Source organism: Euleptes europaea, chromosome 1 (genome assembly GCF_029931775.1).
Source record: "Euleptes europaea isolate rEulEur1 chromosome 1, rEulEur1.hap1, whole genome shotgun sequence".
NCBI lineage: Eukaryota > Metazoa > Chordata > Lepidosauria > Squamata > Sphaerodactylidae > Euleptes > Euleptes europaea.
Window position 1 is genome coordinate 1,030,164 of NC_079312.1, and position 25,669 is coordinate 1,055,832.

Below are 25,669 nucleotides of genomic sequence, written 5' to 3' on the forward strand. Positions count from 1 at the left end.
CGAAGGACGCAGGTGGGGAAATAGGCAGGCACAGATCTCGACAGGAAGGGAGTGGCACATCTGTCCACGATTACCTGGAAGGGAAGGAGAACAGAGGATGTGAGAATGTGCCTGGCCAGTCATTCTCCAAAGAATAGCCCTCCAGAGCATCTCACACAGCCAGACCCCTTTCCCCTGACAGTTTAAGCATGTCATTTCAAACTCCCCCCTCCCCAACATGGAGTTCTTCTTTCCTGCTCCTCCCTTCCTGTCCACGTTCCTCACCCTCTTCTGGCACCTGGAAGCCACAGGGAGAGGAGGGGTCCCCCCAGCCCCCCTGTGGGTCTCCCACTCCAAGCTCTCCGGCCACTGCAGGAGGGACTCACATGGGCCTCCGGCGGCGTAAGTTGGCCTCATTCATCTGCCGGCTCTTGATGGTGAAGACGATGCCCATGATGATACCCATGATGCCCACGACCAGGCCCAGACCAAACACCACGTTCTCTGCCGTCTCTGGAAGGGGCTTATCCATGTCAGCATCTGAGAAAGGAAGGTGGGTTAGCAGAAGCAGAGGCAAAACCAGGGACGTGATCCAGTGCGCCTCCCCTGAGATTTCTTTCCCTGGGATCCTTTAAGGGTATCATGAAGAGTTCTGCTCCCGGCTTTGGCCCAAAAACCCTTCATGGAGACATTCAAGGGCAGCCGTCCCAGCGCGGATCCGCTCCCTATGCAGTTTCTCCTGTACATTTGGAGGTGTTATTGTGTCATTTTTCAGGGTAAGGCATGAGCAGCGTTAACTGGATCTGGGCCAGGGAAGGGGCCGTCTGCAGGATCAGCCCAAAGAGGAATAGGAAAAAAGGTTGAGGTCCTTCTAAGTGCAGATGCTGGGAATTGAACCTGGGGCTTCCTGCATGCCAAGAAGACCCTCTACCACTGAGCCAATGGCCCCTCCCTGATTAGCATGGAAGTGCAGAGGCACTGCTTCACCTCTTGTGTTTCTGCCTGTCATAACGGTGGTGAAGGCATATGAAACAGATGGAGCAGCTTTACAAGGGAAGGCTGGACAGTGGGAGACAATATTGCTGGGGAGGGGTTTGTTTGTGGGTTTACAAAAGTTATACCCCACCTTTCTACCCTCATCTGGGCCACCAAACATACACAATAAGAGCAGAGCCAAAACATATACAGGGATGAATCCTGTCATTTATTAGGGCTTCTTGTGGAAGGTAAAGTTGACAACTGCCTGTTTGTGCGAATTCTCTAGGGTGGCCCCCACCTTGCAGAATGGCCTGCCTGAGAAGGTCAGGAAGGCCCCTCTCCTCCTATCTTCCCACACAACATGCAAAACAGAATTGTTCAAGTGGGCATTTAGGGAAGGGCTGGAACTATAGTATAATGGAATACCTCAGGAAGGCACCATTATAACGGAACAGGAATGCAGTCTGTTGCAGTTTTTATTGTATGTATCACCTCCCTTATTGACAGAATTATGGAGTTGGAAGAAGGGGCCATACGGGACATCTAGTCGAACCACCTGCTCAATGCAGGAACAGACTAGGGCATCCCTGAGAAGTGCTTGTCCAGCCTCTATTTAAAGACCTACAGTGAGGGGGAGCTCACCACCTCTCTAGATATCCAGTTCCGCTGTTCCTCCTGTTGTTGGGAGTCCTATGATCCTCTGCTGCCAACAGGAACAGCTCCCTTCCCTCCTCTGAGTGACAGCCCTTCGAATACTTCAAGAGAGCAATCCTGTCCCCCCTCAGCCTCCTCTTCTCCAGACTAAACAAGCCCAATTCCCTTAGCCTTTCCTCGTAGGGCTGGGTCTCCAGGCCCCTGATAATTCTTGTTGCTCTCCTCTGCACCCGTTCAACTCTGTCCACATCCTTTTTGAAGTGAGGCCTCCAGAACTGCACACAGTACTCCAGCTGTGGCCTGACCAATGCAGTGTACAGTGGAACTATGACATCTTGAGATCTGGATGTTATTAATGCAATGTCCTCTCCCTTCATAACCCCCTGTCTGCATTGTGATGTCTTACACTACAGACCAGTTTTCGTTTGACTTGTTTTTCCAGTTCTGCAATCCTAGCCCTACCACACTATTCCTTGGAGGTCTTTGCTTTCTGACCGTATTGCTTTTCATAAGTTGGAATCTGCAATATCTTGACTGAAGCCCGTCTCAGCAAGTAAAACCAAGAGTCTCTTGGGCCATCCGCGCTGAATCCCAAGTTGTACTCTCACTTGCCCGGCCTGAAAAAAAAGGCTCTGATTCACATGTTCACATTTCATCCCTTGGTGACTCTGAGCTGAGTGTGAAATGCCTCCCCTGAAAAATCTTGTACTGGAGGCTTTGTCAGTTCATAAGGCTGGCATCCACGATAGCCGAGACATGTGTGGGAGTCACTGTGTGATGCTGCAGTGGTGACGAGAGGACCCCCCAGGTGCGCACTGGCCCTGATTCCCCACCCCCAAGCCTGGTCCTTACTCCACTCCTTGGTGAGGGGCTGGGCCAGGCCCCAGTGCTCCACCCGGCAGTAGTAGATGTCCTCGGCCTCAGGGACAAAGGTCAGGTAGGAGAACTTGCGAAAGGAGTAGTCTGTGCTGGGGTAGAAGTCCGTCTCCTGCACGCTGTCCTTCACCTGCTGCCCATTCTTCAGCCAGGTCAGACTGATCACCGGGGGCGAGAACTCGTTCGCCAGGCAGATGAGCACGTTGGGCTCCCCCAGGGCCACAGGCTTCTCTGGGTACACCGTTACCTTCGGGGGGACTAGAAGGGAGGGGTGAGAAACAAGAGTTTGTGTTTCAGAGTCCCCTTCACTACTCCAAGAGGGTCCCATAATGGAATTTGCACTCACTAAAGAGGAAAGATGCTCCAGGAGAGGCAACGTGGTGTAGTGGTTAAGAGTGGCGGGCTCTAATCTGGAGAACCGGGTTCGATTTCCCACTCCCCCATCTGCATCCTTCTGGGTGACCTGGGGCCAGTCACAGTTCTCTCAGAACTCTATCAGCCTCACCCAGCTCACAAGGGGCCTGATGTGGGGAGGGGAAGGTGATTGTAAGCCTCTTTGAGATTCCTTTTGGTAGAGAAAAGTGGAGTATAAAAACCAGATCTTTTTCTTCTTCTGCTTAGCTGAACGTTTGGGTCCGTTTCAGTGTGGGGAGGGTGCCTGTCTGGACCCAACTGGCACAGGATGGGCTCTGGAGGCGTACTAAACCCACAGCAAGAGGGGCACCAGGCAGCCTCCTCTGGGGAGGATCTCTCAGGAGGATGGGAAGGGGAAACAAGACTGGATGGGGGTTGAGTTCTCTGGAACAGTGGGGGGAAATGGGGGGGATACGATCATTTGACAATAGGTAGAGGAGAGAATCGTCCCCTGTTTGAGCCATTAGTTGACCCTGTCTGTTAAAAACCAGTGTGGTGTGGTGTTTAATTAATTAATACCCTGCCTTTCTCTCCAATGGGAACCCAAAGCAGCTTACATCATTCTCCTCTCCTCCATTTTATTTTATTCTCACAACAACCCTGTGAGGTAGGTTAGGCTGAGAGACCACGACTGGCCCAAGGTCAGCCAACGAGCTTCGATGGCACAAGTGGAGGCTCAAACCTGGGTCTTCCAGGTGGTGTAGTGGTTAAAGTGTCAGATTAGGATTTAAGAGACCAAGGTTCGAATCTTCACTCTGTCAGGGAAGTTTGCAAGGTGAATGAGTCAGCCTAAGCTACCCCACGGGGTTGTTGTGAGGGTAAAATGGAGGAGAATTATGTAAACCGATTTGAACATAAGAACACAAGAAGGGCCCTGCTGGATCAGACCCAGGCCCATCAAGTCCAGCAGTCTGTTCACACAGGGGCCAACCAGGGGCCTCTAGGAAGCCCACAAACAAGATGACTGCAGCAGCACCATCCTGCCTCTGTTCCACAGCACCTGAGATAATAGGCCTGCCTCTCTGATCTGGGAGAGGATAGGGATGCTTCGTGACTAGTACCCATTTTGACTAGTAGCCATGAATACCCCTTTCCTCCATGAACATGTCCATTTCCCTCTTCAAGCCTTCCAGGTTGGCAGCCATCACCACATTTTGGGACAGGGAGTTCCACAATTTAACTATGTGTTCTGTGAAAAAATACTTCCTTTTATCTGTTTTGAATCTCACCCTCCAGCTTCAGCAGATGACCCCGCGTTCTAGTATTATGGGAGAGGGAAAAAAACTTCTCCCTATCTACTCTCTCCAACCCATGCATAATTTTATAGACCTCTATCATGTTTTTCCTCAGCTGCCTTCTTTCCAGGCTAAATAGCCCTAAGTGTTTTAACCGCTCCCCACAGGACAGTTGCTCTAGTCCCCTAATCATTTTGGTTGCTCTTTTCTGCATCTTCTCAAGCTATGTAATATCCTTTTTTAGGTGTAGTGACCAGAACTGTACACAGTATTCCAAGTGTGGTCTCACCATAGATTTGTACAAGGGCAGTATGATATCAGCAGTTTTATTCTCCATTCCTCATCTAATTATGGCCAGCATGGAATTTGCCTTTTTTACAGCAGCCGCACACTGGGTTGACGTCTTCACTGAGCTGTCCACTACCACCCCAAAATCCCTTTCTTGGTCTGTCACTGCCAGCACAGTTCCCATCAGTGTATACGTGAAGTTGGGATTTTTTGCCCCAATATGTATAATTTTACACTTGCTCACATTGAATCTCATTTGCCATTTTAATGCCCATTCTTCCAGTTTGTAGAGAACCTTTTGGAGCTCTTCACAGTCTGATTTTGTTTTAACCATCCTAAATAATTTAGTGTCATCTGCAAACTTGGCTAGTTCTCTGTTCAACCCCAACTCCAGGTCACTGATGAACAGGTTGAGAAGCACCGGTCCCAACACAGATTCCTGAGGGACCCCACTGCTCACATCCCTCCATTGGGAGAACTGACCATTGATTCCTACTCTCTGCTTCCTATTTTTCAGCCAGCTCTCAATCCATAAGAGGTCTTGTCCTCTTATCCCATTACTATGAAGTTTGCTTAGCAATCTTTGGTGGGGGAATTTGTCAAAAGCCTTTTGGAAATCCAAATACACAATGTCCACAGGCTCATTCCTGTCCACATAATTACTGACACTTTCAAAAAACTCTAATAGGTTAGTGAGACAGGATCTACCTTTACAGAAGCCATGCTGGGTTTTGCTCAGCAGGCCTTGCCCTTCTATATGCTTGACAATTCTATTTTTAATAATGCTTTCCATCAATTTACGCGGTACAGATGTTAAGCTAACTGGCCTGTAATTTCCTCGGTCCCCCCTGGAACCTTTTTTATAAATGGGTGTTACATTGGCCATTCTCCAGTCCTCTGGTACAGAGGCTGATTGAAGGGACGTGTTACATATCTTTGTTCGGAGTTCAGCAATTTCCCATTTGAGTTCTTGAAGAACTCTAGGAAGAATACCGTGGTCCCTGTGACTTGTTAGTTTGCAGTTTGTCTAGACGTTCTAGGACTTCCTGCCTTGTTACCACTATTTGCCCCAGTTCCTCATTGTCCCCTTTCCAAAATCTCTGTTCAGGAGAAGGAATCTGCCCTGTATCTTCAACAGTGAAGACAGATGAGAAGAATTCATTTAGTTTCTCAGCAATAGCTTTATCCTCCCATAGTGTTTTTTTACTCCCATTGTCATCCAATGGTCCAACCACTTCCCTAGCTGGTTCCCTACTCCTAATATACTTAAAGAATTTCTTATTATTTGTTTTGATGTGTTTAGCAATATGCCCCTCAAAAATTTTTTTTGCATTTATAATTATCTGCTTTCATTTCCTTTGTACAAGTTTGTGTTTGGTTTTGTTTGCGTCATTTGGCCAATCCTTCCAGTCTCTGAAGGAAGCATTTTTTCTCTAATTGCTTCCTTCACCTTACCCGTTAGCCATGGTGGTGACCTCTTGGACCTATTGCTACCTTTCCTGACCTGCGGTATACAAGCTAGCTGAGCATTTAGTAATGTGGACTTGAATAACCCCCAAGCCTTTTCCAAAGTTTTAACCCTCCTAACGGTTCCTTTCAACTTCTTCTTTACCAGGTTTCTCATTTTAGAGAAGTTCCTTCTTTTAAAGTCAAAAGTAATTGTGTGAGATTTCCCAGTCACTTTCCCATTTACATATAACTTAAATTTGATGCCATTGTGGTCACTGTTGCCAACTGGCTCAACTACATCCACATCCCAGACTAAGTCACTGGCAGCACCACAGAGTATTAAATCCAGGATTGCCTCCACTCTGGTTGGGTCTATGACCAACTGCTCAAGGGCACAGTCATTTAGTATGTCTAAAATTTTTATCTCTTTGACTTGACTGGGCATTTATCCAGTGAATATGAGGGTAGTTAAATTATCCCATTATTACTACTTCATTACCTTTACATGCTTCCCTAATTTCATTCTCCATCTCAAGATCACCCTGAGCCATTTGGTCAGGGGGCCGATAGAACGTCCCCAGTACTAAATCACCTTTGGGGCCCGGAATCGTCACCCATAAGGATTCTGTGGATGAGTCTGCCCTTTTTATGGTCTCTAGCTTATTAGACACTATGCCTTCCTTGATATACATAGCAACACCCCCTCCAATATGCCCTTCCCTATCATTTCTATACAGTTTGTAAGCAGGGATGACTGTATCCCACTGGTTCTCTCCCCTCCACCAGGTTTCTGTAATGCTCACTATATCTATGTTTTCTCTTACAACCATGCACTCTAACTCCCCCATTTTTGCTTGGAGACTTCTATCGTTAGCATAGAAACACCTACACACTGTCTCTCTCTTTCGACTTGCCTGGCATGTGCCTTTGGGGATCCTTAAGTGGCTATCCTGCTTTTTTTTACCATCCCCTTTCAAGTCTATGGCATTCCCATGTAGGCAATCTGAAGCAATTTTCCCTTTGTCCGTGTGCCTTGAGTCTGCCCAAACCGGATACTTCTCAGCTCCTGTTGGCTTTCCCCCCAGGTTCAGTTTAAAAGCTGTTCTGCCACCTTTTTTATATAACGCATCTGCAGTCTGGTTCCATCCTGGTTCAAGTGGAGCCCATCTCTTTTGTTTAGGCCCCGGTTGTCCCAAAATGTTGCCCAGTTCCTTACAAATCTAAAGCCCTCATCTCTGCACCGCCGGCTCATCCACGCATTGAGACTTGCCAACTGTGCCTGCCTAGCTGGTCCTGCACGTGGAACAGGTAGCATTTCTGAGAAAGCTACCTTGGAGGTCCTAGCTTTTAGTCTCCTGCCTAGCAACCTAAATTTGGATTCCAAGACCTCCGGACTACACTTCCACGCATCGTTGGTGCCAACGTGCACCACAACCACTGGCTCCTCCCCAGCACTATCTACCAGACTACTTATATGACAGATAATGTCCGCATCCTTCGCACCAGGCAGGCAAGTCACCATGCGGTCCATTCACCCACCAGAAACCCAGCTATCTATAATATTGTCGAAGGCTTTCATGGTCAGAGTTCATTGGTTCTTGTAGGTTATCCGGGCTGTGTGACCGTGGTCTTGGTATTTTCTTTCCTGACGTTTCGCCAGCAGCTGTGGCAGGCATCTTCAGAGGAGTAACACTGAAGGACAGAGAGACACTGTCCTTCAGTGTTACTCCTCTGAAGATGCCTGCCACAGCTGCTGGCGAAACGTCAGGAAAGAAAATACCAAGACCACGGTCACACAGCCCGGATAACCTACAAGAACCAGCTATCTATATTCCTAAGAAGCCCCTCCCCTCAGAGGCATATCCTTGGTACAAGAGGATATCTGCTCATCCACCAAGGAAGACGTGCCTTCTAAGGTACCACATCCCCTTACCTCAGTGAGATGACCTCCTTCCCCAAGGGCTCCATCATCCGTGACTGGCAAGTTGCCGTCACCCTGGGACTGGTATGTGACTATTTCATCTCTGGAGTCCTTACTCTCCTCTCTCTTTGACTGCCTCAGTTCATCCAGTTGAGCTACCTTGGCCTTAAGGAAGTGAACTCACTTCCTGAGAGCCAGGAGCTCCCTGCACCGAGCACACACCCACGACCTCTGTCTAGCAGGCAGATAATCATACATGCGACACTCCATGCAGCACACTGGATAGCCCCCCGACCCCTGCTGGCTTCCTATCTTCATAACTGGTATTTTATTAATCAGTTTATTATTATATTATTCTTTGATGTTTAAACCCTGCCCTTTATGCCCTGCAGTCTTTTTATACCAAATAAGAACTGAGTGCCGAAGCTTCCTTGCCCTGCAGCTATCTGTTGCTAATTCACATAGATGTTCAAGTTGCTCTGTTACTCCTACTGGATGCAGAGAATTACTCTGCCCTGATAACAAGATTTATTACCCACCTTACAGGTCACCAGTCATGATCCCCAGGCTAAGAGCCACAGGGCAAGATCCTCAGGTGAGCAGGAGCCTTTGCAATTTATATGCTCACAGCCTCTGCCTCTCACACACAAGTTCCACCCAGCACCAATTAAAAAAAAAAAAACCTTTCCCAGCAAACCTCATTTAGTTATTTCTCAGTTTAATTAGGCAAAGTTAGGACTTACCCCCGCCTGTAGTCCCCAGCTCAGCTCAGCTGATTCAAAATGCAGGTTTGAGTCCCCATTGGGGAGGAAGGAGAGTAAGTAAATGAATGAACAAACTGTTTGGACCCTTGGGCAATCCCCTGGAGAGGGTCCCTCTTGAGGCAGGCTGGGAGGGGAGACTTTCTCATGACTTACAGCCACTTAGAAGCAGCTTCAGGTCCGGGGGCGCATCTAAAACTAGACTGAAACTAGGATTTCAGACACAGATTCCTAACACAGGGAAATAAATGTCCCTTTCTCAGCTTGAGGCCGGGGAGGGCAGAGGGGCAGGTGCCAGGTTGAGGGTGGGGGTGTCTGAGCAGTACCGTTCTGGGCAGGGGTGTTGTTGGTTCGCTGCATGAGGATGTTGAGGTTTTGGCGGAGTACAGCGATGTTCGTCAGCGCGCCCTCGGCCTCGAAGCTGCTGTACTCCGGGAACTGTGGCAGCCGCCAGACAGTCTTCTTCTGCTCCAGGTCCACATGGAAGACCTCGTCACCATTGATCTCATACATGTACTCGCCGGGCCCCTTCGCCGAGCTCAGGCTGCGCTGCACAAAGGCCATCTGTGACGTCACATCCATCGCTGTTCAGGCAAGGAAAGAGAAAGGCAGAGGGCCAGGGTAGGGTTGCCATCTCCAACTCTGGAAATTCCTGGAGATTTGGGGGGGGGACTGGGGGGGATTTGGTCAAGGGAGGGTGCTCAAAAGGGATGTGATGCCCTAGAGCCCACCCTCCAAAGGTGCCCTTTCCTCCAGGGGAACGGATATAGGTCACTTGGAGATCACTTGCAATCCCAGGAGAACTCCAGCCCCCACCTGGAGGTTGGCTGCTCCCTCCCAGAGGAAGAGGAGGCTGAGGAAGGCGACAGCCCTCCCCTCCTCGAAGGCAGAGGATGGAGGCCAGCTCCTGCCTTTGCAGGCAGCGGTGGGACAGGGACTCTCCCCACCGCCCCCGGGGCTGTGGGGTGCTTCCTTCGACTATCCCAAGCTGGAGGAGAAACGGCTTCGAGCGAGCTCTGCGATCCCGGGGACTCCGCTCCCAGAGAGAGACCCCTCCCCCCCCCAAAAAAAGCGAAGGGCTTGTGGAGCGTCCCGAGTGGGGGCCTTGGGGCCAGGGAGCCTGGAGAGGGAGGGGGCTGCAGCCGGCAAGGAAAGGGCTCCCCGCTCTTGCCATCCACCCGCCAGACTTTCGCTGCTCTTTCCTATTAAACACGGCGCAAAAAAAGACAGCCTGAGGGAGGGAGCTCTTGTCTGGGAAGCGGGGGTCGCTTTGGGAGCCCCTCCCCAGGACAGAGGCTGAGCACCGGAGCCAGCCCCAGAATGAGGAGAAGGAGCGCCCGCCGTCTCGGTGGAGTCCCGCACATGGGCAACCCCCCCCATTCAAAACAGAGAATCTGCCCCCCTCTTGCTACTCTTTTATGGGGGTTTCATGGCGGGCTCCTTCCGCTCTATTCGGCTTGGCATTGCTTGGAAGGGTGAAGTAAAAATTCTCGAAAGAATCCCCGTTTGCAAAGGAGGAAATCTTTCCCCATTTCAAGCGACCCTCAGAGCCCACCTTGTTCCCCCGGAGAGTCCGGTGGTGGACTCCTCCTGCCAAACCCACTCCTTCCAGCCGTCCGTTAATTTCTCCTTTCAGATCCGTTCCGCTGCCAGTCTTCCACCCAAGCCCCCACCCCCCAGGTACCTGGAGGATGTCTCTTACCTGGCACCCCCAGGCGGCCCCCCAGGAGGGGCAGCAGCAGCCATAGGGATCCCGCCAAGCCCCCCATTCCCTTGGCCGTCTCAGACGCGGGACGTGCCCAGTGCAGAGAGCCGGGCAGCAGTGGGGACGACGGGGCAGGGGCGCCGGATCGACTCCGGTTTCGGGGAGCGGAGGAGAGGGGGCCGAGGCAGCCAATGGGAAAAGGCCTGGGTGCTGACGTGGCTGTTGCCGGGTGGAAGAGCCCCAGAAAGCGGCCCGAGCGGCAGATGGATGGACGCACGAAGCCGCCTCCTGCTGAGTCAGACCCTCAGTCCGTCTAGGTCGGTCTTGCCTACTCAGACTGGCAGCGGCTCTCCAGGGGCTCAGGCAGAGAAGGGTCTTTCCCATCACCTCCTCCCCGATCCTTTTTTAAACAGGAGATGCTGCGGGGGATTGAACCCCGGGCCCTCTGCGTGCCGAGCAGAGGCTCTTCCACTGAGCCACGGCCCTTCCACTGGAAGCCAGAAGCTGCTGGCTTTGCCCGGGCCCCAGGTGAAAAAGGCCGAGCATCCTGGGTGGGGGCTTTGTACAAGGCTTGATGGTGAGAGCTCAGAAGCCCCCCCCCTCCAGCTGGGGGTTCCTGATGGCTGCACCCCTTCCCCCTCCAAAGCACCACTTGTGCCTGAGGAGTCATGAGGGAAGGAGTGCCCGTGGAAAGACACTGAATGGCCTCATGCCCAGCCTGAACATTGGCAGCTCTGGCTGGAGGGAGCTCTGCGGAGACCTTCTGCAGAGGCTCCTCCACGTGTCGGAGGATGCCAGTTGTCGGTGGGTCTGGATCCATGCCTCCGGGGCTGGGGAATCTGACCCACCCACCACTGGAGGCTGAGCGTCCCAATCACCATTCCAGAGGAGGACACTCCTCCATCTGCTCCCCCAAATCTCAACTGATATGAAGATCTGTGGTGGGAGGGTGGCAGGATCTCCCCTTTGCAGCAGGATGTGGGGAGGGGGAGGGGAGCTGAGGATCCAGGCCACCTCCACCCCTTCCAGGTGCACCCTGGAAATGGGGGGCTCCATCAGCTTTGGGGGCCTTATTGGGCTGTGAGGGTCAGCACTTGCCCTGCCTGCCTGGGGGAGGGGGCTCTGTAGACCAGACCCCATTTGCTGTAAATTCTTAACCCAAATTGCAGGTCTTGCCACATGGACAGTCGCTCACACAATCTGATGCATAATGAACAATGCTTCCAGATGTGTGTACACCAACCCACAATTTGGGTTAAGAATTTACACCAGACCACACAAAATATTATCTAAACATATATCATAAGGTTTATTTCCAGATGTGTTGATTATAACTTTTAAAATAATTTTATGTATTTATGACCACTGAGGAAGGCCTACTCAGGCCGAAATGTCAAGCTTTGGTCATTTACATTGATTTATTGTGTATAATAATTTTACAACTGATTTTTATATGTAGCCTGATTCCAGGCCCTGTGTTTTTAACAATTTTACTGTGTACACTTTACAATAAATGTAATTATTTTGTTATATTGTATAGTTTGTACCTCAACCTTTGAAGGTTTGTTTGCCCCTCCAAAAAATAAAGTGGTCCCAAGGCCTAAACATATCAGACTGACCAAGCTGCCCCACTTTAACAGACTGGTGTTTCTTGGGAGGGAGGACCCCACTATGGAGGTGGCCTGTTGAGGAGAAAGAATGGGGGTAGAAGGGAGAAATGGAGCCCTCAAATCTACCCCCTGCATAGATACGCCTCCCCCCCTCAATTTCCCTCTGCCTACTCTTAATACTACCTCTAAAAAAAATCTACAAGGAGAGCAGTTGCTGGTGCTTCTGCCTGGAGACCAATGATGCTACCTCAGAGGGAATTCTCATTGGTGCTTCTTTCGGTTCCAGGCCTGCCCCCCTCCCCAGGACTTCAGAGGCAAAAGTAGTTTCCCTCCCCAGCACGGAACAGACAAAGTTCCCATTTCGGGCTGGAGGTGGGTTTTCTGTGGGGCAGCCATGGGGCCTGGCCTGATCCTGCTGGAGGTGCTGTTGGTGCTGATGGGGCCATCTCTGGTCCCTGGAACAGAGAGGAGACTCAAGACCCCTGGTAAGTGGAGCTGGGGGTGGTTGGGAGGGGGGCTTGGAGAGGCAGGCCCCTCCCCCTCGCAGCGGAAGGGAGGACCCTCTTTGTGAGATGGGGGGGATTTGAGATTCCTCCCCTTTGCCCTGTCAGTTGTACTTTAGGTACATCATTTCTACCCCCCTTTCACCCCAGTGAAGAGCCCCATGGCGCAGTCAGCTGCTGTACTGCAGTCCAAGCTCTGCTCCCGACCTGAGTTCAATCCCAAGGGAAGTCGGTTTCAGGTAGCCGGCTCAAGGTGGACTCAGCCTTCCATCCTTCCGAGGTCGGTAAAATGAGTAACCAGCTTGCTGGAGGTAAAGGGAAGATGACTGGGGAAGGCACTGGCAAACCACCCCGGAAACAAAGTCTGCCTAGGAAATGTCAGGATGTGACGTTACCCCCATGGGTCAGTAATGACCCAGTACTTGCACAGGGGACCTTTACTTTACTTACTTCATGCCAGTGGTGACCCAAAGTAGCTTTGCATTGCTCTTCTCCATGTTATCATCACAACAATAACCTTGTGAGGTAGACCTGCTTGACAGTGTGTGACTGGCCCAAGGTCACCCAAGGAGTTTCCATGGCAGAGTGGGTTATCTGTTGGGGACAGATCACTTTGTGCAGCGTGTTCCAGCACCCAGACCCCTTGGCATGGGTGGGAGGGGGCCCTGGAAGGGAAGGGCAGGCAGAGCAAGGGGTGGCAGAGGGGGTCTGTCAGGAAGTTCCCAAGACATTTGATACTCCCCGCACCAAAAAAACAAAACAAAAAACTATTCTGCTTTTGGCAGCTGAGGGATAGGGCAAAGTTCAACTAGTCAAGCTTCTCTGACAATCTCAAAAGGCAAAGGGTGGGCAAGCCTGGAGGGGCAGCGTGGCCAAGACCCCCTCAACTCTTCACCACTCTTCTGTGCTCTCCTTTCCGCCTCCCTCTTTATAAAAGGAGAAAAGGCCAATGGAGTGTGCTGCTCTGAGCTCCTGAGAGGAAAGGCCTGTTGATTTATTCCTGCATCGATTGCCCCCCCCCCTCTCTTGCTGAGACTCAGGGTGGATTCCAGAATTTTAAACTGTGTGAGGCGGACAATGGGGAACACAACAGGCACAGTGACATCTATTGGGAGATGGTTTGCACTTCACAAGGGTAGGAAAAAATGTGTTTGGTGAGAGCCTTGGCCACCTGATAAGGAGGGCTTTAAACTATATCCTATGGGGGTGCGAGACAAGAATTTAAAGCCTAGCATGATGACAGTAACTGGAGATGAGGACAATAAAGATTTTCGGGGAGTGCCATGTATGCGAGGAAGCATAAACTTGAGGGTAAGTTCAGAAACAAAAACCTCGGGGCACATAAACCATAGATTCTGATGTCTGTACACTAATGTGCAGAGTATGGGAAACAAGCAGGAAGAACTTGAAGCCCTAATACAGGAAGGGGGGATTTTGACCTAATTGGTATTACTGAAACTTGGTGGGATATCGCTCACGATTGAAATATTAAGATTGAGGGGTACAACTTGTTTAGAAGAGATAGACAGATAAGGAAGGGGGGAGGAGTAGCACTGACCTTGGGGCAAGTCACTCTCTCGTGGCCTAACTTCTACTCTCTCCCCACCCCCTTGCAAAAAAAAAGAAGAGCCAGGCTGCTTAGGAGCATTTGTGGGTGGGGGGGACCAAGGTCTAAATCACTCCTCGCACACACACATTGTGGTATTATTTACTGTGATATATGGGATTGGACACAGGAGGAAGATCATAGTGATTCAGCTATGCTCCCATCACCAGATGATAACTCCCAATCTGACGGCATGCGAACGGAGAGTGGACGGCTGGTTCGGCTGCGTGCTAGGTTTCAAGATGATGTTTTGGTTAGCGGAACAGGCAAACCCCAGTGGTGGGTTTGGTGCTGCCACTCTCTCATTCTATATGTAGCAGCATTTGGACTATACCATCCACACCAAAGTGAAGAAGGGGGATGTGTTATTATTTACTGCGCAGAGTGTTAAGCTGCAGTACTGCAGTCAAAAGCTCTGCTCTCGACCTGAGTTCGATCCCAACGGAAGTTGGTTTCAGGTAGCCGGCTCAAGGTTGACTCAGCCTTCCATCCTTCCGAGGTTGGTGAAATGAGTACCCAGCTTGCTGGGGGTAAAGGGAAGATGACTGGGGGAGGCACTGGCAAACCACCCCGTAAACATAGTGTGCCTAGGAAATATCGGGATGTGACGTCACCCCATGGGTCAGGAATGACCCGGTGCTTGCACAGGGGACCTTTACCTTTTTACGTATATCATGGTATGGTCTGCTCCTCCCTCATTATCTATTGGGAGTAAGTTAGGTCCCAGAGGGCGGAGTTCTGGTGACCAGTTTCTAGTTAGTTGATGTTGCTGTGATCCATAGCTGGGGCCTGTTGGAGTTGATGTTATATAACTAAAAGCGGTTGGATGGACCTGAAAGTGAGGACCCTGGCCTGATGCCGCATGCCTTAAAAGGGGATCATGACACACGCAGAGGCCATTTCTGCCCGGGAGGTTTTGCCTGGGATGTGCCGCTCTCTAGATGCGCATCTCTCCCCCCGCCCCCTCCTCGAATTCTCAGAACTCTGCACGGGGGCTAATTTGTTATTTCTGAGAATTCGGATGGGGGGGGGGGAACGTGCGTCGAGAAAGCGGCACAGCCCAGGCAAAACCTCCCGTGCAGAAATGGCCCACGGCCCACTTTTCTCCTCGGCCTTCCGGAAAAAAGGTCTTCCTCGAGGGGAGCCGCCGCGGGGGCTTCTGCCCGGGGACCGAGGACGCTGCTGCCTCCGAGGGGGTTCTCACGGGTGTTCGTCTGTGCCCGGGCCCCCTCCCCACCTCCCAGGAGCCCCTCTCCTCCTGACCATTCTCTCGTTCCCACCCACCGCCCAGACGCCCACTTCTTATACCAGGAGAAGGGCGAGTGCCGCTTCGCCAACGGGACTGCGGGCGAGGTGCGCTTCCTCTACCGCTCCTTCTGGGACCGGCAGGAGTGCGCTCGCTTCGACAGCCGCCTGGGGCGCTTCGCGGCCGTCGCCCAGCTGTGCGAGAGGGACGTCGAGCGCTTCAACCGCGACCCGCAGACGCTGCAGTACTGCATGGCCGCGGTGGACTCCTTCTGCCGCCACAACTACGAGATCGACGAGGGCTTCCTCCACAGCAGGAAGGGTGAGCTGCGCGCGGGGGCGGGGGCTTTTCCCTCCTCCACCCCCCACGTCGAGGGGCTCCAGGCCTTTGGGGATGGGGAGAAGACGGGCCGGGAGGGTGGAGGGAGGGAGGCGACTCAGGAAGCAGCTTCAGGGGCGGCAGGGGGGGGGACTTCTCAGGCAGCCCAGCCCCAGGAGGAGTCCGGCTTGACCCCCTGGTTCCTGGAGAACACCCCCCAAATTTTTTAAACAGGAACCCCCCCCCAAAAAAACACCCATTGTCAAACTTTGGATCAATCCCCTCAGTCCACAGGCTTCACCCCAAAAGCCAAGGAGCCCCCCCCAAAACCAGGATCTGGCCACATGTAGAGATGTACCCGGGGGGGGGGGGAAGGAATGGGGGGGGGGAGCATTGAAATATATCCAGTACTCAACATTCCTGTCAAACCTGAAGTTCTTACTGAGGGAACAACATAAAAAAAACAACAACATTAAAAACACCTTATTTACAAATTAAAGTGCAATTCTAAAGAGATGTTGAAGGCTTTCACGGTCAGAGTTCATTCTTGTACGTTATCCAGGCTGTGTGACCGTGGTCTTGGAATTTTCTTTCCTGACGTTTCGCCAGCAGCGGTGGCAGGCATCTTCAGAGGAGTGACACTGAAGGACAGTGTCTCTCAGTGTCAAGTGTGTAGGAAGAGTAATATATAGTCAGAAAGGGGTTGGGTTTGAGCTGAATATTGTCCTGCAAAAGTAATGTGCTAATCATTGTCCTGTAAGTATCAAGATAATGTGCTAATGGGGGTGTGGTATGTTAATATGGAACCATTGTATCCTGAAGTGATCTGTTAATGTGTGTAATCCAAAGCTAATCTGCATGGCTATTGTTGAATGTTGTCTTTGTTAGTCTGTTACTTTGTTAGTAAGGCTTGGCTTCCTGTTCTAAAAAACCTCCAGACTAACAAAGACAACATTCAACAATAGCCATGCAGATTAGCTTTGGATTACACACATTAACAGATCACTTCAGGATACAATGGTTCCATATTAACATACCACACCCCCATTAGCACATTATCTAGATACTTACAGGACAATGATTAGCACATTACTTTTGCAGGACAATATTCAGCTCAAACCCAACCCCTTTCTGACTATATATTACTCTTCCTACACCCTTGACACGAGACACTGTCCTTCAGTGTTACTACTCTGAAGATGCCTGCCACAGTTGCTGGCGAAACGTCAGGAAAGAAAATTCCAAGACCACGGTTACACAGCCCGGATAACCTACAAGAACCAAATTCTAAAGAGAGTTACTCCCGTCTGCTCCATTCATTTAAATGGGCTTAGACTGAAGTAACTTTCTTTAGGATTGCACTGTTAGTGTATAACATTGGAGGCGGAGGAGTTGGTTTTTATATGCTGCTATTTGAGACTCCTTTCAGGAGTCACAAAGCAGTTTACAATCACCTTCCCTTCCCCATAGCAGGCACCTTGCTGAGGTAGGTGCGGCTGAGAGAGTTCGGAGAGAACTGTGACTGGCCCGAGGTCACCCAGCAGGCTACGTATGGAGAAGTGGGGAAACCAACCTAGTTCCCCAGATTAGAATCCACCACTCTTAATTTAGAAGTATGAATATCTTCATTTTCTTATCCAAACTTGTACAATACTCAAGGAAAAGCTGCAATCCCCTGCACCCCTAGGCTATTATAGCACATTATTTTTTGTGATCTGAGACATAAGGGGGGAAAAGTTGAAGGTAGAAAAAATGAGACTCTTTAAAGGTCGATAAAAGTGGGGTATAAAAAGCAACTCAGTGCAGATTTTTCCATTCTAGACACTTTGAGTATGAAAAAACCTGGCCTGAAGATGTATTTGACTCATTCTAAAAAAGAGAATATCTCACAGGAGTTTCTTTTCAGTGTTCTCCCATTTCTTTCAAGTTTTCCATCAAAAAACTGGAAAAAGGGTTTTTTAGTTTTCCCCCAGCCCCTCACATCTCTGGGCACGTGGACCTATCGACCACCAAACCAAGCAGAGGACTTGGATGGGACGCTCCTAAACCAGATCACAAAGTTCTCGAAGAGACGGGACATGGTGGTCATGGGAGATTTTAATTACCCAGATATCTGTTGGAAGTCCAGCTCGGCTAAAAATGCCAGATCCAATAATTTCCTGACTTGTCCTGCTGACAACTTCCTATTCCAGAAAGTGGACAGGGAAACAAGGGGATCTGCTATCTTCGACTTGATTCTCACCAACAGAGAAGAACTGGTTGATGAGGTTAAAGTAGTAGGCACTCTGGATAGTAGTGACCACTGCATGGCTCCACTGGGCAGCAAAAACAGGGATCCTGAACTGGAAGTCAGCCTAAATTGCCAGTAACGTGTTCCTCCCCAATGTATTCCACTACTCAGAACTACTACTTAACCAAATGCTGTCCTGAATAAAACCATCCTCAGCTGCCTCCTCAAGATCCACAGTGAGGGGGCCAGGTGCACTTCCCTGGAGAGGTTGTTCCTCAGTTGTGGGGCTGCCACCGAAAAAGCCATATCTCGTGTACCCACCAGATGAGCTCCTCTGGTTGATGGGATAGTCAGGACAACCTCTCCCTGTGACCTTAGTTCCCAGACAGAAACATATGGGAGATGATGGTCCTTGAGATGCCCCAGTCCCCAGCCATGTAGGGATTTGAAGGTCAAAACCAACACCTTGAATTGGGCTTGCGTTTTGCACCAGCTGCAGCTTCCAAACACTCTTCAAGGGTAGCCCCAAGTAGAGAGCTTTGCAGGAGCCTAGTCTACATGTAAGTAAGGCATGGATCACTGTGGCTAGATCTGACTGAGCCAGGAATGGATGCAGCTGATGCACCACCTGAAGCTGGGCAAAAACACTCTCAACCACCATAGCCACCTGGTTTTCGAAGGTGACCGCTGTGTTGAGCAGTACTCCCAAGCTGCGAACCTGGCTTTTCTGGGGTTGTGTAGCCCCATCCAAGACAGGGGAGACCTCAAGTCCCTGGTCCGCCTTGCTAATAACCCAGAGAACCTCTGTCTTGTCAGGATTAAGTTTCAGCTTAGTCAACCTCATCCAGCCCATTTCTGACTCCAAGCACCAGTTCAGAACTTCAATGGCATCCTTGGGATTAGGTGGGAAAGAAAGGTAGTCTATCACCTGCATATTGGTGACATCACAGCTCGTGTCTCCTGATGACCTCCCCTGGCAGCTTCATGTAGATATTCAATAGCATGAGGGATAATATGGAGCCCTGTGGGACTCCACAGGTCAACAGTCATGGGGCAGAGCAGGAATCCCCCAGCACTACTCTCTGAGACCGGCCCCTAGATAGGACTCAAATTACATAGTGCAAGTCCCTTGAGGAGGAGGAGGAGAAGAAGTTATTTTTATACCCCACTTTTTCTCTACCTTAAGGAATCTCAAAGCGGCTTATAATCGCCTTCTCTTCCCCTCCCCACAACAGACACCTTATGAGGAAGGTGGGGCTGAGAGAGTTCTGAGAGAACTGTGACTGGCCCAGGGTCACCCAGCAGGCTTCATGTGGAGGAGGGGGGAATCAAACCGGGTTCTTTAGATTAGTGTCCACTGCTCCTAACCACTATTCCATGTATGGCAAGGAAATGCCCGTGAAACCATTCCAACTGGATGTAAGAGGCATGCGGACTGCAGCTCTGTATTATTCCCACTGAATTCTGAGCTTTTCACAGCTTTTTTGAGTTGTTTCAGTTCCCAAAGCCCCTTTTCAAGAATTTAAAGTTTTTCCAAAATGAAAGAAGTCCATAGCAACATATCCTTGGGCAGCAGATGGCCCTGCAGAATTACTTTTCAAACAGTGGCAGCCTAATGTCTCTTTTTAACCCTCCTCAGTCACATTAGAAATATAACAGTTGCAGACATGACAATGCCTTCCTCTTCTCAGTCGGTGCTTTTCTGGTTCTCCCGAGTCTCTGAAATTTCCCTCCTTTTTTCCCTCCCCCTCCAGTTCAGCCCACAGTGAGAATCTCCCACACCAAGGCAGAGCCCCTGGACCACCACAGCCTCCTCATCTGCACAGCGGCAGCATATTACCCCTCGGAGATTATTATCAAGTGGCTGAAGAACGGGCAGGAGCAGACGGAGGGGGTGGGATACTCGGAAAAGTTTCAGAACGGAGACTGGACCTTCCAGGACCAGGTGATGCTGGAGACGGTGCCCGAGCGGGGGGACGTCTACGCCTGCCAGGTGGAGCACAGCAGCGTGACGGAGCCCATCACCGTGCAGTGGGGTAAGAGACTCGAGGGCTTTCTCCTTCCTCCCCTTTCCCAGCAGATGCATCCCGGGCAGGATTCTGGCTGGATGGTGTGGTGTCAGATCTGGTTCTGATCCTGTAAAACAAAATGCTTACACGTTTGGCAAGCAAGATGAAAGCAAAGGATGAGGAGAGAAAGGCGATGGTAGATTTCAGAGGTGTCCCTCAATCCTTGTGGCATATGCTGTTCACCAGGGATTCCTTACCTGGACCACCAAGATCATCTAGTCCAACCCCCTGCACAATGCAGGAAATTCACAACCACCTCCCCCACCCCGGCACCCCCACTGATCCCCCACTCTCAGAAGATGACAAACAACAGCAACAACCTTCCAGGATCCCTGGCCAAATTGCTTCCTGACCCCAAATTGGCGATCAGCACTACCCTGGGCATGCAAGAAAGGGCCACAAGAGCCAAACATCCCTTCCTGCCTTCCCTCTCATGATCTGCTTAAATTCCCAGAAACAGCATTGCTGACAGATGGCCATCTAGCCTCTGCTGTTCTCTCCTATTCTCACATCATTCTGAAGGCTGGTTGTGATCCCTGAAAACCAAACAGTAAAATCCCTTCAGGCTCTCCTCTCCTTTCTGGGAGGTTCATAATGGTCGAGAAATGTGCCTTGTTTTGGGAGGGGGTTTGTTCTGCAGCCTTGTAAAAGACCCCCAGAATTATAGGCACTTGGGGTCCCTGAGACCCCCTCTGTATCCACAGGCAATGTAGAACTGCTCCAAAGACCTCTTAAAACACTGCGAAGTATTGCTTTGTCTCCGTTTTGAACAGGAAGTCTCATGTCTCTCTGGCCATTTCCCCTAAATAAATTATCCTTTGTTAGAGTTACATCTGGACATCTTCCTGTTCTCCCAGTTTAGTAAGAACACAAGAACATAAGAAAAGCCATGTTGGATCAGACCTAGGCCCATCAAGTACTTCACTTTGGTAGTGGAAATTCAGGTTGCCAACCTCCAGGTGGGACCTGGAGTTCTCTGAGAATTACAATTGATTTCCAGACTACAGAGACAATTTCCTCTAGAGCAAATGGCAGCTTTGGAAGGTGGAGTCAGTGGCATTCTGCCCTGCTGAAGACCCCTCCCCTCCCCAGGCTGCACCCCCAAATCTCCAGGAATTTCCCAGCTGATAGTTGGCAACTCTAGAGGAAATATGACAAATGCTCTGGGGAATGGCATCCCCCACTCCCTGGGGGTTGGTGCAGGATCCCAAAAGGGATCTAACCATCCTGACCTCACAGTTCAGCCTAGTCTTGGTGATCTGTAAGATCTGATCCAGGTGTGGATCGTGCCTTTCTGTAGCTACTGGACTGGATCTCCCTTGGGAAATCTAGAGTCTGATAGGCCAAATCTAGCCCTGAGCCATATTTTCACTGGAGCTATCTTCTTTCTCCACAGAGCCGCAGTCGTCACACTCTGCCAAGACCAAAGTGTCGATGGGGGCTGTGGGGGTCGTGCTGGGGGTGGCCTTTGGGGCTGCCGGACTCTGCCTCTACCTGAGGGCTAGGAATGGTAAGAGGGTGGGAGGGGAAGGCTGGTGAGGGAGGAATGAAGCAGGGAGGGTTTGAAAGGTACTGGGGGGCTGCAAACCCCCCTCCCACCGCCCAGGACTCTTTCAGCTTCTGCTCCCTACTGGGGTCCATCTGAAGTGGTCCCCCTCCCCCATTAAGAGTAAGAGACCTGGGCCTTAGGGGTGGGGGCAGTGGTCAGTATTCTCTTTCTTCACCAGACAATTTTGGTTTGGGTTCTGCGTACCAAGCTGGTCTACTCCTAGGGTTGCCAGCTCTGGGCTGGGAAATACCTGGAGATTTGGGGGGGGGGGGGAACCTGAGAAGGGCGGGGTTTAGGGAAGGGAGGGACTTCAATGGGGTACAGTGCCACAGAGTCCACCTTCCAAAGCAGCCAGTTTCTCCAGTTGAACTGATCTCTGTTGCCTGGAGATCAGTTGTAATCCCAGATTGCCAGCCACCATCTGAAGGTTGGCAACCCCTATCTCCTACTATTAAATCAAGCTGCTCCCCCAATAAAAACAAAAACTGCATGTAATAGGTACCAAAGCCTGAAATGAGATGGAAAATGTCGTAAAGTGCAGGCCTCTGTTGGTGATTTAAAATTTTTTTATCATAGATGACCAGACTTCTGTGTGGGTGGGGGGTTCTTTTGCAAATCCCCAGGGCATACCTTGAGGACTAGACACTTGGTCTGGTTTGACATTCAAGGTGGGTGATAGGCCCTTCCTGCATATCTCTCCTGGAAGGGAGAAGGGCCAAGTTGAGCTAAGATCTCAGAAAGGTCTGGTAGCTCCTGACCAATCCAGGCTGGCTACTGGTCAGGAGTAGTCCTTAATTCCCAGGCAGAGGGGGCATAAAGGGGTGCAGGACAGGGGGAGGGTCCCAAGGCTTAAAATACAAAAAAATGCCCCATCTGCCAGGAGGACTGGAAGTCTTTGCCAGCAAGGTTGGCTCTAGGGCATCATCAGTTACCGGCCCAGACATCATCTTCCAGTTCTGAAGTTCTTTACAACAGGGTGCTTTGGGCCCTGGGGGTGATAGTGGACAGCTCATTGAAAATGCCATCTCAGGGTGTGGCAGCAGTGAAAAAGGAAAATGTCATGCTGGGGGTTATTAGGAAACGGTTTAAAAATGAAACAGTGACTATTTCTAAGTACCTTGTTGGCTATTATAATAAGCAAAATCAGTACAAACACATCTGTTCACTGTAATACATGATGAATACATTTCTGAAATAGCTAGATAGAAGACCATAAGCTATCTCATCAAAATAACCTTTTCAAACTTGCCCAAAAATATTGTCGAAGGCTTTCACGGTCAGAGTTCATTGGTTCTTGTAGGTTATCTGGGCTGTGTAACCGTGGTCTTGGAATTTTTGCCCAAAAACTTCCCCAGATTACATCAGCAAAATACTTTCCAGGCCTAAAACTGCAAGCAAAGGATGACATAGCTACAGGCGTCTCCTTATACTGGGGATGAGATCATTGCTACTGTGACAAATAGATCTATGGTGCGGTCTCATTTGATATACTGTGTATAGTTCTGATCTGTGTATAGTTCTGGTCTACCTCAAGTAGGACATCACAGAGCTGGAAAAATTACAGAAGAGGGGGACCAAGATGATTCAGGGGGGTTGGAGCACCTCCCCTATGAGGAAAGGCTGACGAGTCTGAGGCTTTTCAAGTTTAGAAAAGAGACAACTAAAGAGAGACTTGATCTAAGTTTATAAAATAATGTACAGGGTGGAGAGAGTAGACAAAGATAACTTCCAGTGAGGATGAGGGACTGTAGATTCAGGACAGACAAAAGTGGTAAAAATGTGGGATTTGCTGCCAGAGTATGGTGATGGCTATAGGCACAAACAACTTTAAAACGGGGTTAGACAGATTCATGGAGGATTGTTCTATCAGTGACTCCTAGCCAGAGTGACTAAAGAAAACCTCCATGTTCAGAGGCAGTCACCCCTAAATCCCAGTGCCAGGAGGCAGCACCTGGGGAAGGCCTCAGCCTCAGCAGTCGTCTTGCTTGGGGGCTTCCTGGAGGCACCTGGCTGGGCACTGTGTGAACAGACTGCTGGACTTGATGGGCCTCGGTCTGATCCAGCAAAATTTTCTTATGTTCTCTGTGCCCTGTGGTTGGCCCTGCAGAGGAACTGGTGGGCCACTGTGTGACACAGGAAGCTGAACTGGGTGGACCCTCACTGGTCTGATCCAGCAGGGCTCTTCTGATGTTCTTGTGGGGTGGGGCAGTACGTAGCATAGAAATCAAGACCCCTTCAAGGGCTTTGACTGTGTGTGTCTCTCCCTCTCTTTCTCCGTAGTGGCTCCCACCATACCTGCTGCAGGTAAGGATCTCCGTACATCCCCTTCAATAATGTTATTTGTTTTTAATTTGGTCTGGTATGAAGGAACTCCCTGAAGTTTAAACTGGTTGTAAAAAGCCAGTGAGACTTTGCATTGACTTGTGAGCGTTGCCAATGCTTCACATATAATATCTCTGTCATCCTTCCAACAGCCCTGTGAGGTAGGTCAGTGATGTTACCCCCTGCACTTTAGATGGAAGATGTGGGTGAGAGTCTTCACTGAGGCTGCATTGTGAGCTCAGGACAGATTCAATATCCAGACCAGCAACCTCCTCTTAGCCCCTGTGCCAAGGGTCTGTCCTCCCCACCCCCAGCATGAGGGTTTGTCCTCCCCACCCCCAGCATGAGGTGTGCGTGACTCATACACCTTCCCTGATGACCTGCCTGCCTTTCCCAAAATAAGCAGAAGGGGTGGGGGAGGGGAACCTTGGTGCCTCCTCCCAGTGCCATTCCCAAAACAGAGAATGACAAACTCTGGGCAGATTGTGGAGGGAAGGGGAGATCTCTCCCAGGGTGAGAGCCAGTGTGGTGTAGTGGTTACAGTGCCAGACTAGGACTTAGGAGATCCTGGTTCAATTCCCCACTCCACCATGACAGCTCGCTGGGGGACCTTGGACCAGTCACACACTCTGAGAGTAACCTGTGGCTCAGTGGTAGAGCATCTGCTTGGCATGCAGAAGGCCCCAGGTTCAATCCCTGGCAACTCCAGTTAAAGGAAGTAGGCAAGTAGGTGATGTGAAAGACCCCTGCCTGAGACCTTGGAGAGCCATGGGAGTGGTCATGGCTCAGTGGTAGAGTATCTGATTGGCATGCAGAAGGTCCCAGGTTCAATCCCCAGCATCTCCAGTTAAAGGGACTAGGCCGGTAGGTGAAGTGAAAGACCCCTGCCTGAGATCCTGGAGAGCAGCTGCCGGTCTGAGTGGACAAAACTGGCTTTAATGGACCAAGGGTCTGATTCAGTATGAGGTAGCTTCATGTGTGTTCATGTACGTGTACCTCACAGGACTGTTACGATAAATGGGGGATGAGAGAATGATGCTGTGAACCATTTTAAGTCTACATTGGGGAGAAAGGTGGGGTATAAATGAGACCAATAAAAATAAGTAAAATAAATATCTCCCAGGGTGCAATGGGCCTTTCCCCTGCCTAGTACAGGGACATTTAATATAACATTAAATATTTAATATATCATTCTCTTATCATTCCATTAAGTCTCTCTTCAACACCAGTGAACTGAAGATGTTGAAATTATGGTTTCAATCAAACACAGTTGATTAAATATCATTAAAAGTGCATCGACCTATATAGGGGTTTATTGTTTTAAGTGCCAGCATATGGTGCTTTTACTTAAACACTAAAAAGGTATATTGGTCAAATGGAGGAGGCCCATAAAATGTCTGGTTTGGTAGGGACTGTGGGTGGGAATCTTATCAGATTGCCCAGTTGGTTCTTTTTGCTTTGTGTCCTGTTACTTGCTTGCTTTCTACTGCATCTAATGATTCTCTCCCCCCTCTTTCCTGACAGGGCTCCTTAATTAGTCCAGATGGCTCCAAGTCCCACGAGTGGAAATTCAGTTTCTTCTACGGATCCCCCCTCCCAAATAATCTGTGTTCAACGCAGCATTTTGACTGACTATTGCTAAAACTGCTCTTGGATACTGCTGGGATTGCTGGAAAGTTCACGATTTGGCAAGATCACCCGCTTACAACTGCTGCTGAAAATAGGCTACAAAAAGAGACATTTATTAATCTTCACTGATTACTTTAACTGGAGGGACTCTTTCTAATTAAAAAAATACTTTATAGAGAATTGTCTGTGTGAATTTTAGCTGAGCCCTTTAGCCAAGGTCTGGAAGCCTCTCAGCTTAGATTTTATCCAACCCTTCCTATGAGGAGCTCCAAGCAGATTACGGAGTTATCACTCCTCTCACCCTATTTTTCCCCATGACAATCCTAG

The 25,669-nt window shown here is 50.1% G+C and overlaps 2 protein-coding genes across 2 annotated transcripts; one reads left to right on the top strand and one right to left on the bottom strand.

Moving 5' to 3' along the window:
- Nucleotides 1-361: 361 nt before the first annotated feature.
- LOC130480720 (mamu class II histocompatibility antigen, DR alpha chain-like) lies at nucleotides 362-10,324 on the bottom strand. The gene is made up of 4 exons (XM_056853347.1): nucleotides 10,258-10,324; nucleotides 8,882-9,139; nucleotides 2,464-2,745; nucleotides 362-519 (listed from the first exon to the last, which is right to left on the bottom strand). The coding sequence occupies exons 1-4, from the start codon at nucleotides 10,322-10,324 to the stop codon at nucleotides 362-364; spliced, it is 765 nt and encodes a 254-aa protein (XP_056709325.1).
- Nucleotides 10,325-12,264: 1,940 nt separating this feature from the next.
- LOC130493256 (H-2 class II histocompatibility antigen, E-S beta chain-like) lies at nucleotides 12,265-25,345 on the top strand. Its single transcript, XM_056866956.1, has 6 exons — nucleotides 12,265-12,355; nucleotides 15,271-15,546; nucleotides 19,528-19,809; nucleotides 21,239-21,360; nucleotides 23,672-23,695; nucleotides 25,238-25,345. Exons 1-6 carry the CDS (start codon nucleotides 12,265-12,267, stop codon nucleotides 25,343-25,345), a joined length of 903 nt encoding a protein of 300 aa, XP_056722934.1.
- The last annotated feature ends 324 nt before the right edge of the window (nucleotides 25,346-25,669 follow it).